Source organism: Bison bison, unplaced genomic scaffold (assembly GCF_000754665.1).
Source record: "Bison bison bison isolate TAMUID 2011002044 unplaced genomic scaffold, Bison_UMD1.0 scf7180017864192, whole genome shotgun sequence".
Taxonomy (NCBI): Eukaryota; Metazoa; Chordata; class Mammalia; order Artiodactyla; family Bovidae; genus Bison; species Bison bison.
The window spans coordinates 1785384-1812081 of NW_011494764.1; the positions used below are offsets into that span (position 1 = coordinate 1785384).

Consider the following 26698-nt stretch of genomic DNA (forward strand, 5'->3'; position numbering starts at 1 on the left):
CCCTCCCCGCACCGGCCCGGGGGCAGGACGGGGCGACTCAGCCGTCCTTGGCCTCCCCTGCCTGCCCCCGACCCCGGGAGCGGTCGTCCCCGATTGCGCTGCGTTCTTTCCCGCTCCGGCCTGCGCTTTCATTGTGCGGTGGGAAGAATGCAGCCTCCTCCCTTGTTTATGTCGTTAGAGAGGAGATCGCGTGAACGATTTGCCAGGGAAGCTCCAGCTTTTTATTGTAAACCTTGGTTTTCCTGGGTTTCGTTTGTCGGGTAGTTTTGGGCCTTTCTGGACGCTCCCAGATTTATTATTTAGGAATGTGGATAATCTGGGCCACAGCGTTGCGTAGGTTTTTCTTTTCCCGTTCCTGGAAAGATTGAGAATTTGCTCTGACATCCAGAGAAGTCCAGTTTGTGTGTTCGGAAAATCAGATGGTGTAGCCGATTTGTCAAAGTCGTAGAAGCCGTGAGCACGGATATAGGGCAGGGACCGGACTGCCCGTTTTTAGCTGTTGAACATTTACCATTTCTTGATAAGGGGCTGTCAAGGGTAAATTGTTAACTCTTGCAGCAGTTGAACGTTGAGAGCGCGGACTCTGAAGTCAGACTACATGCTTTGGTTCCAGTCCTGCCCCACCAGTTTGTGACCTTGGGCAAGATACTTAACCTCTCTTTCTTTAGTTGCAAAATAGGGGTAATAACAGTACCTACCTCGTAGGATTGTTGGGAGAATTGATGAGATAGTAGGTGAGGGGCTTAAGGTTTAGAGCAGTGGCAGGCCCATGGTAAGTGCTCAGTAAATGTTTGCTGCCAAGGCTGTTGTTTAATAACTAAATTTATGAGATTATTTTGGCATGTTGGATATGTTGGAACTGCAAAGGTTTTCTTTTAGTGCATTTTGTTAGTTCGTAAAAATGAAAACAAGAGGTTTAGATGATAAATGTCCAGGCATTTGAAGATGATGGCGTTGGAAAATTTCTGTAGTAAGACATCTGGGTAAGTCTTGTGTGATCTAGAACTTAATCAAATTCATGGGTCAGTTTGCTTTTGAGGTCTTAACTTAGGAAAGTGAAACAGTGAGTTTCTGAGTGTTAGGTGTCTATGGTGTCACCGTCTCGTTTGGACATTACTGAAGAGCAGAGTGTAGTGTGGTGATAAATGTAATAATCTGGTAATTTTGTTTGGGAGATACTGGCTTAAATTGTGGAGGAGAGGATTTTGGTTAGCTGTTAAAAGTTCATGACAAGTAGATTTTGACTTCAAATGGAGTGTACAAATTGTGTAGTTTTTTTGTTCTGGGAATTAAAATATACAACAGACACTTGTGATCTGGAATAATTAGTTGCAATCCTAAAGTTGGCTTTGCCAAAATATTTTCTTTAACTCTTTCATAGAATTGCTTTGCATGACCCCTCTTGACACTTTGCAGCGTAATTGAACATTTAATAATATTTTAAGCTGAAGTACAATTTAAATGATAGATGAGGAACTTTTCAGGATAAATGTTACACAAGCTACAAATTCAGAAATTTAATTCAATTTAGTGTAATGTATTCTCTCTAAGCTTTGGGAAATTTTTACAAAATTGTTGTAGAGCAATATCTATAATTAAAAAGAACGTTAGGCTACGATTAATTGAAGTTACAAAGGAAACATCTAGCTATGGCAACAGTGACGTAATATGGAGAATAGGATTTTATTTTCAGCTTATACAGTGTTTAGAAAACAGGTCTTACATAAGGAGGGTAAACAAAGTTCAGTAAATTTGCAGAGCAACAACTTTGTATTTTGAAGGAATCAATTTACTTGGTTTCTAGAGATTGAAGTTTTTCTTGGCTTAGATCTGTTTTACAGACTTCAGTTATAATTATGAAATGTCCATATACGTCTTATAAAATGTTTTAAGTTTGGTTATTTTTGCTCTAGACCTCACTACAAACAAAATCAGTATATGAAAACCTCAGACTTCCTACCCACCCCTAAAGAAAAACCTAGGTATAAACTTTTCCTCCCTAAAAAAATCCTTAACGGTTTCTTTAAGAAAGATTTTTCTAATGCATTTTGAGTCATTTGGTTTTCCATGGCTAGAGTTTCTATTGCAAAAGGGCAGGGATTGTGGTCTTTTATTCCTATATCCTCAGTGGCTGACACTCAGTACAGACTTGTTTCCTGACCTACTACTTCTATTAATATATTCTTATGACACTCAGATTTCTTTGCTTGTGAAACCTAGACCCATGTATTTTCTTGCTCATAGGTCTTTTTTTTTTTTTTTTTTTAATGACTTCTTTTTAGAACAGTTTTAGGTTCACAGCAGAACTGAACAGAAAGTTCAGAGATTTCCCATATACTCTGCCCTACTCATGCATAACTTCCTCCATTATCAACATCTTCCACTACAGTGATACATTTGTTACAATTGATGTACCTACACCTTATCACTCAAAGGTTATGGTTTACATTATGGTTCACTCTTGGTGTTATGTATTACAAGTTTTGACAAATGATATGTATCCACCGTTAATAGTATCACACAGAAATAGTTTCATTGCTCTAAAAATCCTATGTGGTCTACCTGTTCATCCTCCCTCTTCCTTAACCTCTGGCAAGCACTGATCTTTTTACTGTGTCCATAGTTTTGTCCTTTACAGAGTGTTACGTAACTGGAATCATACAGTATGTGCCTCTTTCACATTGGCTGCTAGTCATGTGCATTTAAGTTTCCTTCATGTCTTTTTGTAGCTTGATAGCTTGGTTCTTTTTTAGTGCTGAGTATTACTGTATTGAGTGTACCAGTTTATCTACTCACCTACCAGAAGACATCTTAGTTGCTGCCATGTCTTAGGAATTATGAATAAAACTGCTGTCGACATCTCTGTGCAGGTTTTTGTATGGACATAAGTTTTCAACTCCTTTGGGTAGATAAATACCAGGGAGCATGATTTGCTGGATATGGTAAGAATGTTTAGTTTCTTTCTTTGTCTATGCTGGGTCTTAGTTGCACCACGTGGGATCTGTTTAGTCACAGCATGCGAACTCTTAGTTGCAGCCTGTGGGATCTAATTCTCTGACCAGGGATCGAACTCAGGCCCCCTGCATTGGGAGCTCGGGGGTTTTAGCCACTGGAACACTAGGGAAGTCCCCGTTTAGTTTTGTAGTAAACTGCCAGACGGCCTTTCAAGTGGCTGTACCATTTTGCATTCCCACCAGCAATGAATGAGAGTTTGTTGCACCAAGTGCCCGCTAGCATTTGGTGTTTTCAGTGTCCTGGATTTTGCCATTCTAAAAGGTGTGTGGTAGTATCTTATTTTTGTTTTCAACTTGCATCTCCCTGATGACAAGTGATGTGGATCACCTTTTCATACGCTCCTTTACCATCTGTATATCTGATGAGGTGTCTGTTAAGGTCTTTTACCCATTTTTTTAATTGACATGTTCATTTTCTTGTTGAGTTTTAAGAGTTGGGCTTTATTTTGGTTAACAGTCCTTTATCAGATACATCTTTTGCAAATGTTTTCTCCCGTTGGTGGTTTATCTTCTCATTCCTTAACCGTGTCTTTCCCTGAAATTTTCCACTTTCACGTACCAAGGTGCTTCCGATTTATGTATCCTGAACTAAAACCTTTGTTTCCAACCGTCCAAGGCTCTCATCTTCTGTATCAGTTAGTCATAGAGCCCTGATTTTTCTGCTCTCTGGTTATTGCCAGAGATCTGGCATTGCTTCTCTCCCTCGTTTTCACATGGGCATTCAGTCCTCTTCTACTTTCTAAGTATCTATTTGCTTTTGGTCTCTGCCTCCTCCCTTCAGCTTTCCTGCTGTCATTTGAGGGAGCTTTCTAACATAGGTGACTTAAAGCCTTCAGTTTAAAGTCCCAAGTTCCTTGACACTATATAGATAGTAAGTCGACAGTCCCTCCTGAAGCTGGCTTTTGTTACTTTCCTGCCATTTTCAACTACGTACTTGCAAGGGCCTTTGCACACCACATATTCTCTTCCAGCTAAGGTCTGTAATCTCAGCTTGGACATCACTTAACTGATGTGCTCTTCCTGGACGCCCCACCTTGAATTGGATGTCATCTCTCTGTGTTCCCATAGCACTTTCTGCCGGACCCTACTACAAGGTACATTCCACTGAACTGTAATTTTTCTCTTCTGCTTTGCCGTCACGGATATAAACTGCAGTCTCTATGAGGACTTTGCCTTGATCACCCCTGTCTAGAGTTTATTACTGTTGCTGGCATGTAGTTGGTGCTCAGTAGATATTTATTGAATGGCTAATACCTTCACACTGTTTTATTATGCTCTTCTAGCCTTATCCTCCAACATTTCTTCTTTGCCATACCTGATTAAACTGGATTCTTTTTTGATTCTTGAACATTCTCCATACTTAATTAAATGTCTCTGTGCCTTTTCTCATGATTGTACCTGAAGTCTTCAGATAATCTGTCTGTGCTTCTTTGGGCAGATAACTTACCTCTCTAAGGCTTAGTTTCCATTAGCATGTGAGCATCTACTAAGCATATTGCTGCCCCTTGATCCAGTGTCCTGGCAGCTAGAGGCAGTGTAGCCAAGTGGTTAAGAGCCAGAGCTGGATGTGTGTCTAGCATCTGTTACTAATTGTTTGTGACCTTAAGCTCTGCAAGAGCAGGGACAATGCCTACTGTTGCATTTAAAAGCACATTACTTAACAGAGAAAGTGCTTACATAATTAAAAAAATTAGTTGTTGAATAAGTTACTTAATTTCTCTATTACTACTTACATTCTGGTAAGGGAAGAAAGTAAAATTACAAACTGTGATATATACTATAAAGGAGAAAAGAGTAATGGTGAGAGGGAGTCTTGCTGTGAGAAATGGTGATATTTGCTGTTTAGTTGCTAAGTTGTGTCCAACTCTTGCGACCTCATGGATTGTAGTCCACCAAGATCCTCTGTCCGTGGGATTTCGCAGGCAAGAATAGTGCAGTGGGTTGCCATTTCCTTCTCCCAGGGATCTGGGAGATCTCCCCAGGATCTCCCAGGGATCAAATCTGTGTTTCCTGCATTGGCAGGCGGATTCTTTACCACTGAGCCACCTGGGAAGCCCTGCATTGCTATTTAAGCTATGTTAAAAGGATAAGGAGTTCTTTGAAGGAGAGAAGGGAGAATATGAGGTTGAAGGAGCAGCAGAAGTAAAGACCCTGAGGCAAAAATGAACATGGACTGTTCCAGGAACTGAGAAAAGAGAGTGTTGCTGGATCAAATGGATGAGGGGGAGAGAGAGGCAAGGATCAGATCCTGCAGAGTCAAAGTAAGGAATGTGAATATTAAGGGTACTGAGAAGCTATCAAAAGGTTTTAATTAAAAGAGTAACAATCTTCTTGTAAGATTGCTTTAGTTCTTTGGGGGGGCTTCGCCGGTGGCTCAGGTGGTAAAGAATCCGCCTGCCAATGCAGGAGCTGCAAGACAAGTGGGTTAGATCCCTGGGTTAGATCCCTGGGTCAGAAAGGTTCCCTGGAGATGGAAATGGCAACCCACTCCAGTATTCTTGCCTGGAAAATTCCAAGGATAGAGTAGCCTGGCAGGCTACAGTCCATGTGGTCGCAAAGAGTCAGACACGACTGAGCACAAATGCCTAGCTCTTTAGAGAATAGAAGGCCATTTCTTTGATCAGGCTTCCCTGGCGGCTCAGTAAAGAAATCTGCCTGCACTGCCGGAGACCCGGGTCCGATCCTTGGGTTGGGAAGATCCTCTGAAGAAGTAAGTGGCAACCCACTCCAGTATTCTTGCCTGGACAGGGGAGCCTGGTGGGCTGCAGTCCATGGGGTCGCAAAGAGTTGGACATGACTGCACAACTAACACATTTACTTAGATCAGGAAGCGCAGTAGTTGATTATGACCTGGATTAAGGTGGTGGTGGCTGTGAATATGAAGAGAAGTGGATGGATTCGAAATGTATTTTGGGGACAGAATTAACAGGGCTTACTGATGGATTAGATATGAGAGGTGAGGGAAGGAAAGAATTAGGTGGTTTCTGGCTTGAGCAACTGTGAATCATAGTGCTATTTACCAGGAATGAAAGAACTAGGAGGGGGTTCGCAGATAACAATAAAACTCAAAAAACAGAAGGACAGCAAATAAACTTGAAGTTCTGATATGTTGGATTTAAAGGTATCTGTGAGACATCCAGAATGACCAGTGAGGTAGAGGAACATCACAGAAGCCAGATGGGAGATAGTAGAGCATGCTCAGGTGTTAGGGAATGGTCCAGTAGAAAGAGTTGAATGCGGGAGAGAGGGAAAATACAAGTGTGAAGTCCAAGGGTGTGAGAGGACACTGCCCAGACGCCTGGGTCACTTCTTCCATTCTAAGAGGGAAGGAAGTGGCAGGTCAGCATTTGATGGCTTCTCTTGTATTTTCTAAAGGAGGTATGAGTGAAGCATCAGTTGAGTGTTTAATTGGTTAGTGATCACTGTACTACAGCTGGTTGAAGCATAGCAGAGAGTGAGAAACTGAGCGGAGGGCGGGAGAGAAGATTCTGTAATATGTCACCAGCTGGGACACCTGATGCTTACTGTTCTCAGGAAATTGTAGAATACCTGAAGTATTACTTCTTTTCCCCTACACTGTAAACTCTTTTGAAAACGTATAGGATAACTACGTATAGAAATGTGCTCAAGATTTTAAGGATACAACTTAACGCATTTCACACACTATTGTGACCAGCTCCCATGTATCCCATTACTTTTATTTTGATTTTTGTGGGGAGGGGGAGTAAGTCTTCTAGAACTCTAGGCTGAAAGATACAGGTAATACAGTTCATTAGGGTTCAATTTATTCTCCAGGTTTGAACCACAGTGACCAAAATGATATTGGCAAAGATCTTTTATTAGGTTTGAGGTTGCCCAGTCGTGTTGAACTTACTTGTGGCTTTTGTTTTTGCTTATTTTGAATACCAGGGGAGTTGGGAGCATGTGAAAATAGAAAAGAAATAGAGGAAAAATCTTTGGAGAATGAATCTATATTTATAAAGCTGGTATTAACCAGTGAGAAATATTTTCTTCGAAAATGAGAAGAATTTAATACCAGTCTTGAATTTTGTAGGAAGGATTATACTTGTTATAGTTGTTATTGTCATAATTGACAGGCTTAGCCTAGTAATGGTTGATACAGCAAAATTAAGTGTGTTGTACACTAACTTTTGTACTTCAGTTCTTGATTCGACTAAATGAAATAATCTAATTGTTAAAAACTTGCTTTTTCCTGCCTTTGTGTTTTACCTTTTAGCTCTTTTGAGCTCAGCTAAAGTTGAGTTGTGGGGTTTTTTTGTTGTGTCAGGGTCCCTGATTTAGCTTTGTTGGGGACAGCTTTGGATATTTTGTTAATACAGATAGTTTCTGAGTTAATTTCTACAGACATTCTTTTGATTTTGCTTGGAGAGGTGATCAGATAAATTTTGTCTTTTAGAATTAACTTTTAAAGTGCTAAGTTTAAGTTTTTTTTAATATAAACTAAAATATATGTACATGTATTTGAAATATGTAGGGTTTTAAAAATGTGAAGAGGCTGTTTTTTAAATAATTTTTCCCAATAAGTAAGTATTCATCTATTTGAGGCGTTTTAAGAAAAAAAGCAGTAGACAAAATCAACTCTTGATCTCTTAATGTTTAAATTTGTGTGTGAAATCACTAGCAGTTTGCTAGCAGTAACGTGTGGGGACACAAAATAGGCAATAAATTTAAATCCGCAAAGTCATATATATGTTTTATGGAGCATATGAGAAATATATACAGAAATGCAACCCCCACCTTCCTCATGATCGTTCATAATGTGGTGATTGAAAAGTGTAACCATTGTGGGCATTTTGGTGCAGTTTCGAGTCTGTGTGTGTTACACATTCTTTTAAGATACACATTTTAAAGTCAGTTTCTTTGATCTGACTTAATCATTGTAGATACTTTCCCTCTAAATGATTACTACTTGTCAGTAACTATACATGTTTGAGGGGCTTCCCTAAACTGCGTAATTCCAAATGATGAAATTTGTGTTTATACTCTGTCGTCTATATATTCTTCCATCTTGATATTTTGTGTATGTATTTGTAGTTCCTTGGTCCCAACTCTAGGCTTTGTGATTTCTGGTTCTGAACTTGATCTCCCTTCCCCCCTTTCTAATTCCTTAAGTCTTTAAACCACATTTGGCAATTTGTATGCCCTTCTCGCTTTCTGTCCCATTACATGGTGTGTATGTACATGCGTACATATATAAAAAGACAGCTATCTCTTTTTTCTCTTCTAACATAAATGGGATTGTAATACATTCTGTGGGCTTTTTTTCCCTCAACCTGTTTAAACAATTTGATTCTTATATGTTAATAGGTATAAGTCTGTTTATTTAAAAGAAAAAAAAGGCAGCGTACTATTCTATTGTATGGATCATCATTTAGTCACTTTCTTCATCTAGAGCAGTTTTCAGTTTATTTGCTCTTACAAATAGAGTTGCTGTAAGCATCCATATATATACACCTTTGCCAATGTGTAAGTCATAAGATAGACTCTTGAAAGAAAAGCTAATGGATCAGAGTATACAAACTTTAAATTTTGAAACAAACTGCCAAATATTCTTAGAAACTTTCATAGTGGACATTTCCAACAGTGTAGGGAAAGTATGTTTCCGCAGATCTTAGCCAATCTTTGAAAACAAATTTATATTTGTAATGTCTTAAGTAATGCATGCAGTTTGTGACAATTCATATCAAGTTTTTGAACTTTTTCTTTTAGTCTAGCGTTTTACATGCAAAATAATTCAAAATGAAATATTCTGCTAGGCCTTTTTTTTTTTTTTAAAGAAAAACTACCTACCATATTCCTCTCTAGATGTCTTTTTCCAGAGGCAACTACTTTAACCTCTTTGAAGTGATTATATTTTATTTACCTTCATTGTCTCTAGATAACATGCTTATAATTGTTACTTCAGTATTTCAGTTTTAGGCTCTATTCCTGTTATGTGTTTAACTACCTTTCCTGCCCGTCACATGTACAGACCCTTACCATTCCTATACTCTCCTAATTTAGTAACATCATAATTTTGTGTTTGCATTATTATGACTGTGAAAGTTACAATTTGAGCCATATAGTAAATGGTTACTTTTTCTTGGACTTATTTGTATAATTTTCCTTGTAGTTCATATTTGTCCTTTCTGCTCTGTTTTCTCTGTGTTTAATCGATTTTAACAAGTATTGCTCTATTACATCTAGCTTTGGATATTATTGCTCAGAAGTCCAAAGCTCTTCTGCTTTCTAATTTATTTATTCAGCTAACATATTTATTGAGCCTGCACTATGTGTCAGGCACTGTGGAAGTGTTTGGGACACATCATTGAACCAGACAAATTCCCATTTTCCAGGTGGTGGAGGAGGGATTACAACAACAACCATATCTCCAACAACCGTAACAGATAAGTAAATTGTATAGCCTGATAGATGGTACTACATTTTATGGACAGCAATAGAGTAGAAATGGAGGAGAGCGAAGGAAGAGGAGGAGAGGCAAAGATTGATAACTATGAAGGAGCAAGGGTTAGGAAAAGGGGTCAGTGGGCAGAGTGTGGTCACTGTTTTATTTAAATAGAGGAGACTGGATAGCCCTCATTGAGAAAGAGGTATACAAGCAAAGATTAGAAGGAGGTGAGAGTCCTGTGGATATCTCGGAGAAAAGTATTTTAAGGCAGAGACCCAAAGGAGAGAGCAGCCTGCCCTTAGGGAACAAGGATACCAGTCAGCCAGTGAGGAAGGAAGAGGTGGGAAATGAAGTCAGACAGTAACGGGGACATATCATCATTGTGCTGGGTCTTGTAGACTGTTGTAGGATTTATCTTTTACCTGGATATGGGAGATTTTCATAGATTTTTTTTTTTTCCCTTATTGCTGTGCTCTGAATTGGTGGGTGGGGTGGGAGACAAGGATGGAAGCAGAAAGACTGGTTAGAAGGGTATTGCAGTAATCCAGTTGAAAGATAATGATACAATAGTAGTAGAGGTGATGAGGAGTTGTTGGATTCTGGATTCATTTCTCAGGGAGGTACAAAATTTCCTGGTGGTTTTACACATGTGGTATGTAGAGAAGAATCAAGGATAACGTCAAGACTTTTGGAATGAGTATCTGGAAGGATGAAGTTTCCATGAAGTGAAAGGAAGGCTATTGGTTGAGTATTCTGGGAGAAGATAAGGAGTTCAGTTTTGACCACCCTCCTGTAGAAATGTCTGGAGCTTCCCTGGTGGCTCAGATGGTAAAGAAGCCACCTGGAATGCAGGAGACCCAGGTTCAGTCCCTGGGTTGGAAAGATCCCCTGCAGGAGGGAACGGCAACCCATTCCAGTATTCTTGCCTGGAGAATCCTATGAACTGAGGAGTCTGGCAGACTATAGTCTGTGCGGTTGCGAAGAGTTGGACATGACTGAGTGGCTATGCACGCAAGCTGTGGGAATGTCTAGGAGACAGCTGGGTAGTTTAAGACAAATCTGAAGTTTTTTTTTTTGTTTTTTGATCTGGACAGAAAAATGTTGAGGTCCATGACAATATTAGTGAAATTTTAAAAACACAAGAGTGAATGAGATTACCAAAGTGAAGAAAAGTGGACCATGGACAACTTGCAGTATCAAGAGTTTGGGGAGAAGAGCAGGAATCAATAAAGGAGACTGAGGAGCACCTGGTGAGGCAGGAAAACCAAGAGTGTGTAGAGTCAGTGACAGTTTACACAGCAGGAACCAGGGATCTGATCAACTCTGTCTGATGTTGGTGACAGTTCAAAACTTGCAAATTAAATACAAACAAAACTGCAAAACCAGTAAAATTCAAATTACTCTAATTTATGAAAGTATTGACTACTACGTGCCAAGTTGAAGTCTTGAAACAATATGACGTATGGAATTGACTTACGCTGTAGGTTCTTTTTGAGTTGAGCACACGAAAGTTATCCCATAAGTGTGGTCACCACGTGATGCGTTTTCTTACCAGTGTATTAGTGCTTCAGTGAAAGCCATGATGTCATCTGGGCTTCACTTCACGCAAATGCATCACTTATGTATTAGGTCCCCCTCTATTTTTCTCTTTAACTTCCCGTAATTAGAGTACTGTTAGTACCAACTTGGAGCCAGTGTGACCATAACTGTAGACAGGAGCATTCAGTTACATTGCTAACAGATGGATTCAGATGATTGAGAATGTGCTAATGCTGTTTTTAAAATAACTAAACCCAAGAGAAATGTGGTACCTGCCCAGAAAATGGAATCTTAGTTTGATGAAATTTAGAGTCTAAGTTAATTCATGTGTTACATCCTTATTCAGAGTAACTAAAATGATTTGGCTACAGTTTGAGATGTGATGTTTATGTGACCCCATGGACTGTAGCTCGCTGGGCTCCTCTGTCCATCCTTGTCTCCAGGAAAGAATACTGGAGTGGGTAGCCATTCCCTTTTCCAGGGGATCTTCCTGACCTAGGGATCAAACCCAGGTGTCCCACATTGCAGCTGGATTCTTACCATCTGAGCCATCAGGAAAGCTTCTTTAACTATTTCAAAGGAGTGTAATTTAGTTTGAGTAAGGCTCCATGAATTTTTTAATATGGCATTTCCCCCTATATATTCCATTGTTCTATAAAGGTAGTAATACTGGATGCTTGGGGCTAGTGCACTGGGACGACCCAGAGGGATGGTATGGGGAGGGAGGAGGGAGGAGGGTTCAGGATGGGGAACACATGTATACCTGTGGTGGATTCATTTTGATATTTGGCAAAACTAATACAATTATGTAAAGTTTAAAAATAAAATTAAAAAAAAAAGAACTGTTAATCATATAATGTATTAAGACTCTTCAGTGTGACTTTTTATCTCATTTAATTTCTTCATCTCTCAAGCTGTGTGTTCTTTTCTGTTGAGCTTAGTATCACCAACTCTTTGTAGGTTACTGCCAGTGTTGATCTGCTTTAAAATTTTTGTTCTCTGTGTATTTACCTACCATTACTTGTCAAGAAGAAAGGGAAGATGGATGGGTTGTATGTTAAAGTGTAAAACTGGGTACAAAATACAGGGAAGAATTTTGAAAACATAGTTTAACATCAAGATGGAGCAAAAGAACAAAGATCTACTGGAATGTGTGACAGTTTTACATCCTGAGAGAATATAAAGCCCAGTCAGATTAGTAAACAGTTGTATTCAAACTTACGTAACTAAATGATGCGAATGTGGCTGCTTTTATCTAGACACGGTGAGTCTTGGTGATACTGCAGAAGTGATTGTGGTGTAATTCTGACTGGTATAGTTTCAGTAATTTCAAGTGAGTTCCCCAAAATTCTCTTTAGTGATATGTGGTATGACTCTAAAAGGTTGAGCGCCTGTTTAATCTCTTCCTGCTTCTTTTATTCTTGCTGTGCAGCATGTGGAATCTTAGTTCGGTCTTAGTTTCCTGAACAGGGACTGGCCCGAGATCCTTGTAGTGGAAACTCAAGAGTCTTAACCGCTGGACTGCCAGAGAAGTACCTTGCTTCTCTTACTCTTATTTTTCTCCTCTTCTCTTCTTGATTCTTTGATTTGATTTAATGTCTAATGGCTTAATGACTGTTAGGTTATTCCACTTTAATACAAAAAATTCAAAAACAACTACTTGATATGACTACAGATGTAATTTAAAGAATTTGGGGAATTTTTTTTTTGGTCAGTTTTTATGAATATTGAAGTTTAGTTGGATGTGAAGTTGTAATATTCTGTGTAAGAGTGAGAAGATTATACATACTTTTCTTAGGGTTATTTGAAAGAAAATAAGATTCAGGGACAAAGCCAGACAGTCTGGCTCTGTTCTTATTACTACTCAATTTTTCTGATCTTCAGTTTCCTCATCTGCAAAATGGAGATACAGCCTTTATGAGTATAGACTGTATGAAGCTCCTGACATGATGCTTTACAGGTTGGTAGGTGGTCAGTTGGAAATTTCTATCATAGCAGACTTTGTTGTTGTTATCACATTTCAGACACTGTCCCAGGCTGAGGTTATGAAAATGAATACAATAGGTTGAAACAACAATTTTCAGTAAAATCTTGGGTAATCTGGGTCTTCTTAATTTGGTGATTTGTTGCATGTGTTGTTAGTAATATACCAAATGTTTCCATATACTTGATCTTAGTTAATGTCCAAAAATCTGTTTGTTTGTTTTTTAATATTTAAAAAAATTTACTTGGCTGTGCTGGGTCTTAGTTGCAACATGTGAGATCTTTGATCTTCAGGGCAGCATGTGGGTCTTCGGTTGCGACATGTGGCATCTAGTTTGACCCAAAGTCCATGGTTTACATTAATGGTTCACTCTTAGTGCTGTGGGCTTCCTGTATGACTCAATGGTAAAGAATCCACCTGGCAATGCAGGAAACTCGAGTTCAGGCCCTGGGTTGGGAAGATCTCCTGGAGGAGGAAATGGCAACCCACTCCAGTATTCTTGCCTCGGAAATCCCATGGACAGAGGAGCCTGGTGGTCTGTCTAGTTCATAGAGTCAAAAAAGAGTTGGACACGACTTAGTGGCTAAAGAAACAACTTAGTGCTATATGAGTTTTGACAAATGTACCCACAACTATAGCATACAGGATCATTTCACTGCCCTCAAAATCCTTTGTGGTCCACCTGTTCATCCCCTCTCGCCCAGTCTCTGGCAAATACTGATTTTTTTTTTACTGCCTCCATACCTTTGCCTTTTCCAGCATGTCATATATAGTTGGGATCATACAACGTGTAACCTTTTCAGATTGGCTTTTTTCACTTAGCAGTACATATTTAGGGTTCCTTCATATCTTTTTGTGGCGTGATAGCTCATTTTCTAAAATTTCTGAATTATATTCCATTGTATGAATGTACCACAGTTTATCCTTTCACTACAGAAAGACATCTTGGTTGCTGCCGCATCTTGGGAATTATGAATAAAGCTGCTATAAACATCTGTGTGCAGGTTTTTGTGTGGACATAAGTTTTCAACTACTTTGGGTAGATCTTGGAGATCGTAATTGCTGAATCTTATGGTATATGTATCGGAGAAGGCAATGGCACTCCACTCCAGTACTCTTGCCTGGAAAATCCCATGTGCAGAGGACCCTGGTGGGCTGATGTCTATGGGGTCACACAGAGTCGGACACGACTGAAGTGACTTAGCAGCAGCAGCAGCATGGTATATGTGTAGTTTTGAATAAACTGCTAAACTGCCTTCCAAGTGGCTGTACAATTTTGCATTCCCACCAGCAATGAATCGTTGTTCCACGTGCCCATCAGCATTCGGTGTTATCAGTGTCCTGGATCTTGCCATTCTAAAAGGTGTGTGGTAGTATTTTATGTGTGCTTTAATCTGCATCTCCCGGATGACAAATGATGTGGAGCACCTTTTCATGCTCCTTGGCTATCTGTATAAATGATGAGGTGTCTGTTACAGTCTTTTGCCTACTTTTTTCCTTTTTCTTTTTTTAATTAATTCATTTTTGGCTGTGCTGGATTTTCCTTGCTTTTTGCAGGCTTTCTCTAGTTGGGTTGAGTGGTGGCTAGTCTTTGCATGGGCTTCTCACTGTGGTGGCTTCTTCTGTTGCGGAGCTTGGGCTGTAGGCTGGGGGGCTTCGGCAGCTGTGGCACGCCATTTAATTGGCATATTCATTTTCTTGTTGAGTTCTGTGCAATATTTTGGATGGCAGTCCTTTATCAGATATGTCTTCTGCAAACATTTTCTCCCAGTTTGTGGTTTGTCCTCTCATTCTCTTGACATTTTTACTTTTTAGTCTAGGTGATGAATCTTTCCGGGTTCACGCCTTTGATTTTTCTGAAAAGTCATTGCCAAACCCAAGGTCTTCCAGATTTCTCCTGTGTTATCTTCTAGGATTTTTATAGTTTTATGTTTTACTAGGCCTGTGATTCGAGTTAATTTGTGAAAGGTGTAAGATTTGTGTCTAGATTTCTTCTTTTGTTTTGCCTGTGGATACCCAGCTGTTCCAACACCATTAGTTGAAGTCTTTTGTTTTCTTCCTTGTGTTGTTGCCTTTTGCTCCTTTGTCAAAGATAAGCATGGTGTTGTTGTAAAATATTGTTATTTAAAGTAAATTGTAAGTCTCAATTGTGAATTGAGATTCACAATTGTGAATCTCTTTAAGGTTCTATCAAGCAACAGGTGTATTTTACCGAGGAGTCATCAGGGATGAGTGAGCTCTGGTTATATACGTGCTAATCCTTCATACTGTTGTACTTGAGTTATTTATTCATTCAGGAATATTTGAGTACCTGGTCTGGATGGGCACTGTCCTAGGTGCTGGAGCTAGAAGAGAGAACACAATAAACAAAGTCTGCTTTGATGAAGCTTATATTCTGCAGAGCTTCTGAACGAGAAGTTAATGGTCAGGGAAGCTGGGAGTTCTCAAGACCCTTCGAGGGTCAAAGTTGTTTCTCATAATAATGAGACATGAAAGTAAATTGAGGTTCCCAGAGGCTTCATGACATATGGTATCTTCACAGATTAATTGCATAAAGTGAAAGTGAAAGTTGCTCAGTGGTGTCTGAGTCTTTGTGACCCCATGGACTGTAAGTCCATGGAATTCTTCAGGCCAGAATACTAGAGTGGATAGCTTTTCCCTTCTCCAGGGATCTTCCCAACCCAGGGATTGAACCCAGGTCTCCCGCATTGCAGGTGGATTCTTTACCAGCTGAGCCACAAGGGAATACTGGAGTGGGTAGCCTATCCCTTCTCCAGAGGATCTTCCTACACAAGAATCAAACCAGGGTCTCCTGCATTGCAACTGAGCAGATATTAAATATCCAACTTTCGTTTTTCTTACTGTATCATATTAAAAAGATTTGCAAAAAACATAAAACATAGATGCTCTTCTCCCTATTATGGAAGATATTTTTCATAAACATTTAACATGTAGATTTTTACATGTTATATAAAAAATGTGATGTTAATTTTAACATATTTAAAGTTCTTCACTTGAATTTCTAATATTGTAAAAATTAATACATATAAACCACATTGACAAAATGCTCTTTTGGGATCCTCAATTTTTTAAAACTTTAAAACAGTAAAGACAAATTTTGTCTTACATGGCCAGATAGGCTTAAAGGGCTTTAGGAGTCATGAAAGTGAAAAAGTGTTAGTCACTCAATCATGTCTCTTAGTGACCCCAAGGACTCTTTGTGACCCCAAAGAGTAGCCCGTCAGGCTCCTCTGTCTATGGGATTTTTCCAGACAAGAATACTGGAGTGGGTTGCCATTTCCTTCTCCAAGGGATCTTCTTTACCCAGGGATTGAACCTGGGTCTCCCACATTGCAGGCAGACTCTTTACCGACTAAGCCACCAGGGAAGACCTTAGGAGTCAAACATAGGGTCTTTTCATGTCCACCCTTGGAAACAGTCCTAGATGTAAGTGAATGTGCTTAACTGTATTCCAGTAAAACTACTTACAAAAACAGGCAAGTGGCCTGCAGCTGTAGTTTGCCAATTACTGGTACAAAGGGTTCCTGAAACCAAAAATGTTTGAGAATTGCTGTTTTCAGCGAAAAGCTGGTATTGAGGAGGAGAGGGAAAAGGACAGAAGACAGACAATAAGTAGTAAGAAATCATTTAGCAAGTGAATTTCATATGGCAAGAGATAATATGAAGACAGTAAGAAGAGTGATCTGGTCTTTAGGAAAGGCCCCTCTAAGGTGCTGACTCTTACTCATCTTCCATCTTTTTTTATTTACTCTTTCCTGGCTACATTGGGGATCCCTCTTGTGTTGGGAGGGAAAGCAAAAGATAGTTGAATCTTACTAAACTTAAATTCAGAAAAGGTTAATTTTTCAAGTTGAATTAGAAAATGTCCAAAGAATATCTGCTTTACAGGATCTAGGAAATTATAACATTGCCCAGATTAGAACACTGACCTATTTTATATGACATTTAGCAAGTTCTTCTGTGTCATTTTTCTCTTCTGAAAATGAGAGAGTTGGTTAAGATCTTTTCCAAGTCTAAAATTTTTGTATAATGTCTGTTGGCCTAGGATGCCATTTACCACCCCTTCTAAGTCTTCCTTAGTCACATAGCTCTTCAACTCCCTTTTTTTTTTTTTTTTTAAACTAGCTCTGTGATCTGAAATTTATTTGAAATCCATTTTCTTTTCTATAACATGGGGGATAAATGCTTGACTTGGAAGCTCATTGAGGACAATAGCTGGTACATACAGATGCTTGTTAATGAACGTCCAGGGGAGCTGTTTTAGTGAGAATGGAAGAAAAGTCCCTTCTCTGTCTCCTTATTTATTTAGTCTGCTGACCCTGGAACCATTTAGGTTATCGCAGTGAGAACAAAACCACTAACCAAGAGTGACACTTCAGTGCAGGACATGAAAATTAAACATGGAAACTTTAATAGAGAGGTTAAGAAGTTCGAGAGCAGTGCAATCTGAATTTATGTGGCCATTCCAACTTCAGGGAAAGGAAAGGGAAGCAGCCTTTCGTTCCATCATACTCTGCTCCCTTGTTGGAGGTTGAGGGTATCTAAATAATTAAATGTTTTAGCGTATCAGGAGATCAGTAACCTTAGCAAAACCAAATTTATGAATAAGAACTTGAGTTCTCTTGGAATGCAGTACAAAGCAAGGATCAGAATGATGAGAAAAAATATGTAAAGACTTTTGAAGATAGATTCAGGAGAGTTAGTATCAGAATTATATAAAGAAAAGAACTGAGTAATGGTAAGAGTTAAAAAAGAACAATTAGAGGAAAGGTCCACAAAGGTGAAAGATTTGTCTTGAGATTGAAAATACTTGCTGTTTGGCTTGTGCCCATGACATATATCTAGATGTTCTGATGAAAATTTCTTCCAAAGAGAGAGTCCTAGAAGCCACCTGTTAGGGTAGAAAAGTTACTTGCAGAGGAACAAGAATAAAAGTGAGGTTAGGTTTTTGATCTGTGTAGTTACTTATCAGAAGACAGCAGGATTTATGTAATTCTTAGGGGTAAATGGTATGACTAAAATTCTGAACTTGTGCAATTTATGCAAGAGCTTCAGATTGTTAAGATTGAGGTTTGACCTGCCTTGTTTTGGGAGATGTTTATGGTTTCATTTTTGAGGTTAATTTCATTTTGAGGTTAGATTCACTGTGAAATAAAAGTAATAAGGAAAATAGTGAAATAAAATTAGGATATAGAATTATGCTGTCCAGTGGGGCTTTCTGCAGTGACGAGGATATGGTGATAACTATTTTGCATTCCTATCAGCAGAGCTTAAGAGTTCCATCTCTTAGATATCTCACAGGATCTCATTTCTACTTTGCATTTCATCTCTTATCGCAGTTTGGTATTTAGCATAGTACCTAATGGGTTCTGGTTAAGTATTTTTGGTTTGTTTTGTTTGTTTGTTTTACTAAGTATAGAAGCCTCAAAATACAGTGATTTAGGGAGTAAAAAACAGATACTCGTTATACATTTAAGTTATAGTTTGCATTTTCCTCTCCATCTGCTGTCATCACCTTTGTTCAGACTTCTGCTTCTACGTCTTCTATCAGATCTTTTGTCCTGGACTTCCCCTACTTAAGATCGTTACTTTTATTGGATATATACATCTTATTTTGTGGCTACAACGTTTTCTGAATTATCTTCAGGAAAAGAGCTTTTAGGAAAATACTATGTACAATTTTTTAAAATTACCATTAGTAAGGTACAGTTCTGGAAACTAAAAATAGATTGCTTGATTTTTTTTTCCCCCCTTGGCATTATTGTGTTATAATGAAGTTTGATTTTTAACTTAGTGTTTTAAGCTGTTGAATTTTTAAGGAGACTTGCCATAGTTTTAATTTTGTGGTAGGCATCTTTGAGGGGGGCCATTATTTGCATGTCATGGTAACATTTGTAAACTGCAAGAAAATGAAAGGCACGGCATTGTTGTATATTCATTAAAATGCCCAGGCACAAGGTTATGATTAATCAGAGAAATTGTTCATTAGTTATTTATAATTTAGAATAGGAAAAAAGGTACCTATTGAGACTACATTGAGACTAAAAGTTTGAATTTGTTTACTTAAGTGGTAAGTTTGTTAATGTGGCATAGCAATGGTTAAATGCTCTAAAGTTACTAAGGCTACTAAGGCAACATTAAAGGCTGATTCTAAAATGTTTTTATTTAAATTAAAGTCTATTTAAACTTTATACCAAATGGGGCCTGAGATGTAAGCTTTATTTTAGAACGGGTAAGTAATAGTGGACTCTTGATAAATTTTGGAATTTTGCTAACTTTGGATTCTGTGGGCTTGTCTTAGTGTAATGTAGTTTTTGTAAAAATTTATCTCATAAAACCAGTTTAAATAAACGTTCTACCTAGTCGAGAAATTCTACTGTATTGTGCTAAAAATTAGTTAAAATGGTAATTGCTCTTTGGTAGACATGTTTGATGGAGAAGGCAATAGCACCCCACTCCAGTACTCTTGCCTGGAGAATCCCAGGGACGGGGGAGCCTGGTGGGCTCCTGTCTATGGGGTCGCACAGAGTCGGATACGACTGAAGCGACTTAGCAGCAGCAGCAGCAGACATGTTTGATAACCTTACTAAAGCTAAAGGCATCTTTTAGAGTATAAATCTGGAGCCCACAAGTTCTCGGTCTCTAACTAATTGATGACTTTAGGCCAGACAAGTTAACTTTTGGAATTCTGTAAGTGAGCACTTACATATTTTGGAATATGTACCACCTATGATATATATAACTTACCCATCTTCCTTAATCCGGACAAAAGCCATGCAAGGCTAGAAATACTGTCCCAGTTTTACAGCTGAGCAGGTGGTGAAGACTGAGTTTGAATTCAAGTGTAGATGATTCCAGCACACTTCCGTTTTTACTGTCCTGACTCACTTATTCAGAGGTTTGTCTGCAGATTGATTTTTAGATGGTGTTGTAAGGATCTGGGTATGGGTTCTTTGTATATAGGTTCTTTTTGTATAGGTTCTTTGGAAGTTTGGGAAAACATTTTTTTGCTTGAGAAATGTCATCCCTTTTACTTGTTTTTACACATTTGGACGCTGTCCTAAATCTGTCTGAAGTTTTTCTGCTCTAAAACATTTGAAGTCTTCTGCTCTAGAAACCTGAGACCTATCTATAATGACTGTGTATTAGAAAATTAAAACATAGATTATCATAATTTATATTTTTCAGTGAACAGACTATTTTCAGTTATATTTCTATTCCTAATGATGTTTTCTGTAGTCTAATACCAAAATGACATTGAGGTGATTGAACACACTATTAATAGGGTGGGGAAGTGATTAAGAGTTAAAATTTTATGCTGAAAATGGCCAGTTTACAGCACAGGGTTCACACCCCATTCCACGTCTTGGTGCCTTTAAAGGCTGCACTAAGCATGATGTAATGACAGGTTAAACCTCTGAATGCCTGAGCTGACGCAATGCAGATTGGAGGCCCTGGACTTTATTGGGGCAAGGGTAATGCTTATTTAAAAACAAAACAAGCTACTCTGTTTAATAAGGCTGTTTAAGATGGTTTTCCTAGAGTGGGAAGAGAATAAAATCTAAATTTGGAGGTTAAAGCAGGGGTTTAATATGGTTATGTGTGCTTACTACTCTCACTAAATCTTCTCGAAGGGAAAAGGAGTTTAAGGTGCTGACGGCGGTAAAAATGGAGAAGTGAGTTACAGTTGAGATAAGGTAGTTAACGCCAGTTAAATAGTTACTGAACGAAGTAGGGAGAATGCTTTTACTTTATAAAAATCTAGCGTCCGCAGGGTTAACTGGCAGAGTATAGTGCAGAGATGCTTGTCTGGTCGCGTATTTCCCATATATTCTGTGTAGACTTTTGGGTTGAAACCATGCAAAATTGCCGATATCCTACTGTTTGGGCCTACAGAAATGGAGTGTTTCAGCTTCTAGTAAGCTGATGGCGTGTGCAGTATCGCCGGCGAGTGAGGATCGCGGGGTTTTACGCCGGGTTTTACTCGGCTGGGTGCCTGGGTGGGAGTTGCGCCCTCCTTGCCCAGGAGCCGCTTGGGAGCTGCCCCAGACAGAGTGGGGCGGAGCCTTAAGCCCCGCCCCCATACGCCGCCGCCCCGCCTCTCGCCAGCCGCGGCAGCCGCCGCCCTGTGCAGAGAGAGCCTGCGGCCCCCTGGCACTGCGTTGGCGCAGGCTTTCCAGCTGCGGGCCGGATCCTGCAGTAGTAGCTCTAGCTGGCACCGAGAGCGCACGTAGTCGACCAGTCGCCTCTACGCACCCTTCAGCCCTGTTCTTCACCGAGCTGGCAGGAGCCTAGCCGATGAATTTGGGGAAGACAGACTTCCGAGACAGACGAAGGTTTAGGGCCCAGCAGAGGACAGCTCAGCAATGGCTCCCATTTTTGGAGACGCAGGCGAATTTGAGCTCCTGGGGAGGTGTGGTCGACTCCTCTTGGAACAGGAGGGGGCATCAGTTCTCTTCTTCAGTAGCCAGTGCTTCTGAGGAGTGAATGGAGTGTATGGAGTAGGGCATGTGCATTCTTTTGAAAACTAGACCCGGGACATGTTTAGGAACAGAAGGTATCCAGGAGAGCCCTCTGTTGCAAATTGTCTTTGCTTCTGGGGGAAAGGCTATGAGCTCTTTGACTTATGACCGGAAAGTCTCCCTTACCTTTTCTGTACTCCTGGAGAGGCGTCTTGCTCACTTGTTTACCAGCATCTGGGACAAGGAAGAGAAAAGGTATTGCTATTAAGAGACTGTGTTGCTTAAACTGTGAAACGGGAAAGTTGTTTTGAGCCTCTGAAACGGACCAGGGAATTGCTGCAACAAAATTGACCTGGCAGTGATGTTCTTTTGATCAGCCGTGCTTTTCTCCGTTTAAACCAAACTTCAGGTTATGTCATGACTGCTGCAGAGCTGTCCAGACACTTCAGTCCTTGGTTCCTACTTCACGGCTGCTGTGATGTGTTTGGATTATTTTTCTGTGTGAAGATGGAGTGAGTTCCACCTTCCAAGCTTTGGGAAGTTTTAGCAGCTACTGTCCTGTAATACTTAAATTCACCAGAAGTAGAAGACATATTTTACTTGTTTTCACACTTTGAATAGGAATTTTAAGTTGTGCTTTGTACGTTTGGAAAAATAATAATGTATATTGTAATGTGAGTCTGGGCTGTTGATAAATGTATAACTTTTGCTAGGTCAAAAAATTAAAACAGTAATATTTTTCTTGCTTAGTAGTTATATTATGTTGAATACAAACTGAGTTTAGTGACCAGCTGGTTTTGGTTTAGTGATTTGAAAGACATTGGCTTAGATTTTGTGCCCAGGGAATCACTTCCCAGTTACTATGTCGCTCTCTTAAATGAGCTGCATAAAATGGACCATGAAATAAGCATACATACGGAACACTTTGGCAATGCTAAGCCATTGTTTTACTAGTGACCTAAAATAAAATGCATGGATCATCATATGCAGAAAAAATCTCAGGGGTAAACTGAATTTCATGAGAGTTCCTTTATAGTGTTTTTGTTGGCCTGAACACTTTGGTTGTTTATACAGGGCTTCAGTGATGAGAATTGATTCCTGTTGTCTTAAATCCATGTGATGAGCCATGTTATGATAGAATTCTTGTGATACTTTTGTTTCCCCTTGACTCTAGAATATTTCTTTAGTGACAGTGGAATTGATCTGTTTTGGGGTTTCCTGGGGGAGAGGTTTCACTCTCAATCCCCATTTAAGGTTCCTGTCCTTGAGTAATCTATGAGTATGTGCTTGTGCTCAGTCGATCAGTACATGGGGTCTGACTCTTTGTGACTCGGTGGACTGTAGCCCACCAGGCTCCTTGGTAGATGGGAATTTCCCAGGTAAGAATACTGGAGTGAGTTACCATTTCCTCCTCCAGGGGATCTTTCCGACAGGGATCAAACCTGTGTCTTCTGCCTTGGCCGGTGGATTCTTTACCACTGAGCTGCCTGGGACGCCCTATCTATGAGTAATAGAACCCAGATTGCATTTATGTGGTCTCACTGATAATCAGCATTATTTTTTTCAACGTTAAATTCTTTCCAACAGAATAACAATTATAAATTAAGGAAACATTAATTTTTAGGAGTTGTCAAATTTTGATTCTGTAGAAATATGGCTTGTGGTTATTGAGTATATACTCTTAGGACATTAATGGACTGATTTTTTTGTCATCCCCAAGAAAGCAGCCCACTATATCCTGGGAAAAGGTGCTTGTTTTATCTTTAATTCAGCTTGACAGGTTAGTTAACATTGTTGATCATTTCTTCCAGATGGCATTTATTTCTTAAATAATGTTTAGTACTGTGCTGATGAATGCTTGAGCAACACTGGTGAACTCTATAATACAATATAAGGAATTCTTTACCTGTTGACTCTGTCCTTCACCCCTAACGTTGTGTGAGTCTCTCTGATACTGTTTATCTTTATTCTTTATCTTTTCCTGACTCTCCTTCCTCTTTGCAAATTATACCTGATTTATATTGTAGAATGGAAGTAGAACAGAATGATTTACTTCTGAATACCAGACTCACAATCTTTTAGAAGGTGGCCCTCTATTTCTCCTATATACTTCCTCACTTTTGAAGGGGGTCACCGATCAGTAGGAAACAAGATTAAGATCTAGGTGGTGTTAACATTCCATGGAGATGGATGATAGGATGGCAGGAGACTTCCTTTCCCCAAATAGATCTCTTGAGCAGATAATATTCACCATCAGAAAGAGTAATCAAAAGTCAGTACCCTGGTGATCCTTTGGATCGTGTATAACTCACTGAGGCTGTCAACAGCTGACTTAAGAATGGGGAAGAAATAGAATGAGGAGGGCAGTTGAACACAGAGAGGCAGGGGAAATTCCAGTCAAAACTGATTTCATTGAACTTAAACTATTTATACAGTGTTCCTTAGTTGTTTAGGATCCAAGTTTCTATTTTAGCATTCATTGCATGTAGTCCATTCAAGGATGATTTTTTAACATTTTTTAGAAAAAGGGAATGTGCTCTGGACCATTGTGGAAACAGATTTTATCCAATGTACAGTGCACATATTTCATGTAATCTATGTTGTTTTAAACCCTGTTTGTTTTCCTTTATTTTGCTTACAGCAAATGTTGCACTAAACTTAAGTATTTTTGGCAAGTAAATGTTATTTATATAAAACATGTTAGAGTTGTAATTATTTTTCTCCTCCTCCTTATACTTTTATTTGTGTTTTTTATTACAGAAATGAGCCGTCAGACTGCAACAGCATTACCTACTGGAACCTCAAAGTGTGCACCGTCCCAGAGGGTGCCTGCCCTGACGGGCACAACCGCCTCCAACAATGACTTGGCGAGTCTCTTTGAGTGTCCGGTCTGCTTCGACTATGTGTTACCACCCATTCTTCAGTGCCAGAGTGGCCATCTTGTTTGTAGCAACTGTCGCCCAAAGCTCACATGTTGTCCAACTTGCCGGGGCCCGCTGGGATCCATTCGCAACTTGGCTATGGAGAAAGTGGCCAATTCAGTACTTTTCCCTTGTAAATATGCCTCTTCTGGATGTGAGATAACTCTGCCACACACAGAAAAAGCAGACCACGAAGAGCTCTGTGAGTTTAGGCCTTATTCTTGTCCGTGCCCTGGTGCTTCCTGTAAATGGCAAGGCTCTCTGGATGCTGTCATGCCACATCTGATGCATCAGCATAAGTCCATCACAACCCTGCAGGGAGAGGACATAGTTTTTCTTGCTACAGACATTAATCTTCCTGGTGCTGTTGACTGGGTGATGATGCAGTCTTGTTTTGGCTTTCATTTCATGTTGGTCTTGGAGAAACAGGAAAAATATGATGGTCACCAGCAATTCTTCGCAATTGTACAGCTGATAGGAACACGCAAGCAAGCTGAAAATTTTGCTTATCGACTTGAGCTAAATGGTCATAGGCGGCGATTGACTTGGGAAGCCACTCCTCGCTCTATTCATGAGGGAATTGCAACAGCCATTATGAATAGTGACTGCCTAGTCTTTGACACCAGCATTGCACAGCTGTTTGCAGAAAATGGCAATTTAGGCATCAATGTAACTATTTCCATGTGTTGAAATGGCAATCAGACATTTTCTGGCCAGTGTTTAAAACCATTGCATTCAATTTCACAGAGAATAAGGCACCTGTCTGCCTACCAACCAAAAACTTGTGGTAGGTGGAAGCTAGACACATGAAGGTAAATAAAAGGAAAGGCTGTTAAATACAGGAAACAGTTGCATGTAATAACACTAATATATTTAAAAATAAGTCAACAGTAAACCACTGAAAAATAAATATATATATATATATACACCCAAGATGGGCATCTTTTGTATTAAGAAAGGAAACATTGTAAAATAATTCTGAATTTGTGTTTGTTGTAGATTGAGTGTACCGTTGAAAAATACTGGGTTCTGGTTTTTTGTGTGCCTGTGCGTGTGTGTGCGCGCGTGTGAGTGTGTTTGGGTTCTCCTTTAACCGACAAGCCATGTTGAGTGGCCTTGGGCCACCGCTTCCCTCTGTGAGTCAATGCATCGTGCTGCTGTGTGTGTATAGTTTTTCTGTGTGCATTTGCTAAGTTTTATTAATTCTAGTTTTTCATTAAATAAACTTGACTTTCTTTTCTGTAATTCAGGTTTTTCCTCACTTTTTTTTGTACCTTTTAAAGTTAGTGTCTTTTTGATATGCATAATTGTTGATGGTAAAAATTTATACATGTGTTCGATACATATTTTCTTTTCCCCCATTAATCAGTTCATTAGAAATATTCTAAATTCAACTGTTTGTGAAGATATGAGTTTCAGAAAGGAAAGATAACATCAGAAGAATTATCAGAAGCTAGTTAAAGCAGCTATAAAATGGTCTCCCTCTCTTCTCCAGTTGACTCATACCTTCAAACTTATTCTTTGTAGGTTAGGGAGTACTGATTTTTTTTTTTTAACTACTGGGGAAAAAAAATCAGGCTCCCCCTTCCCACCACATATCTTGGACAAATCACATATGTTTAAAATTTCTTCTTGTATTTATTGGTTTTGCAAAAGAAGGCATCGTCTCACACAGTATTTGTAATTAAAAGCAAATCATTTGTTAAAAAACAGGCAGTTTGCAAAAAAATGTTTTTGGTCTTTTATAATTCTCATTAAAAGAATATCTGGCAAATTAAAAACTCTTATGTGTCTGCTTTAGCTCTTGTTTGAAGATAAGCAAAAGAATGCGTTATGGCCTCTGTTCGGACTAGAGAATCTTGTTTTCTTACTTTCTCTAGCTTTCATTTTGGTTCTTGTAACTGTTAGGAGGCCAATTAGTTAAAATACTGATCACTCCCCACCCCCAACCCCCACACCCCTTTAACAACAAAAAAATGAGTGTTTTACAGCCTAGTGGTTAGAGCCTGGCTTCTGCAGCCAGACTTCAGGGACCTACATGCCTATGCTGCCTTTACTCACTAATCAGCTGTGTGATGTTGCACCCCCATTTACTAGTGTGTAAAATGGGGTTAATTATGGTAGCTACCTTCAAGGGTTAAATGGGATGGATACAAGTTACCAAGGACAGTGCTCTACACTTAATAAGCACCCAACAAATGTTAGATACTCTTATTATACCTGTAAGTAGCACCATATAGTTAACTTTTGCTAGTTACCCTGAAGCACCTAGAAAGATTATGAAATTTCCCTCTGATTGGCTAGAGATCATTTTATTTTGTGCGGGTTTTATGGGTACCCTATAGGTA

General features: G+C 39.3%; 1 protein-coding gene across 7 annotated transcripts in view; it reads left to right on the top strand.

Annotated features, from left to right (window-relative positions):
- SIAH1 (siah E3 ubiquitin protein ligase 1) overlaps positions 1 to 26124 on the top strand; it is a 26758-nt gene extending 634 nt beyond the window's left edge. The window contains exons 1-2 of one of the 7 annotated variants that reach the window (XM_010843897.1): positions 36 to 206; positions 24190 to 26124. In XM_010843897.1, the coding sequence (XP_010842199.1) occupies positions 24192 to 25040 (849 nt within the window). In that variant the 5' untranslated portion in view covers positions 36 to 206; positions 24190 to 24191 and the 3' untranslated portion in view covers positions 25041 to 26124. The other 6 variants (XM_010843899.1, XM_010843894.1, XM_010843895.1 and 3 more) reach the window with 6 other exon arrangements.
- Positions 26125 to 26698: the final 574 nt, after the last annotated feature.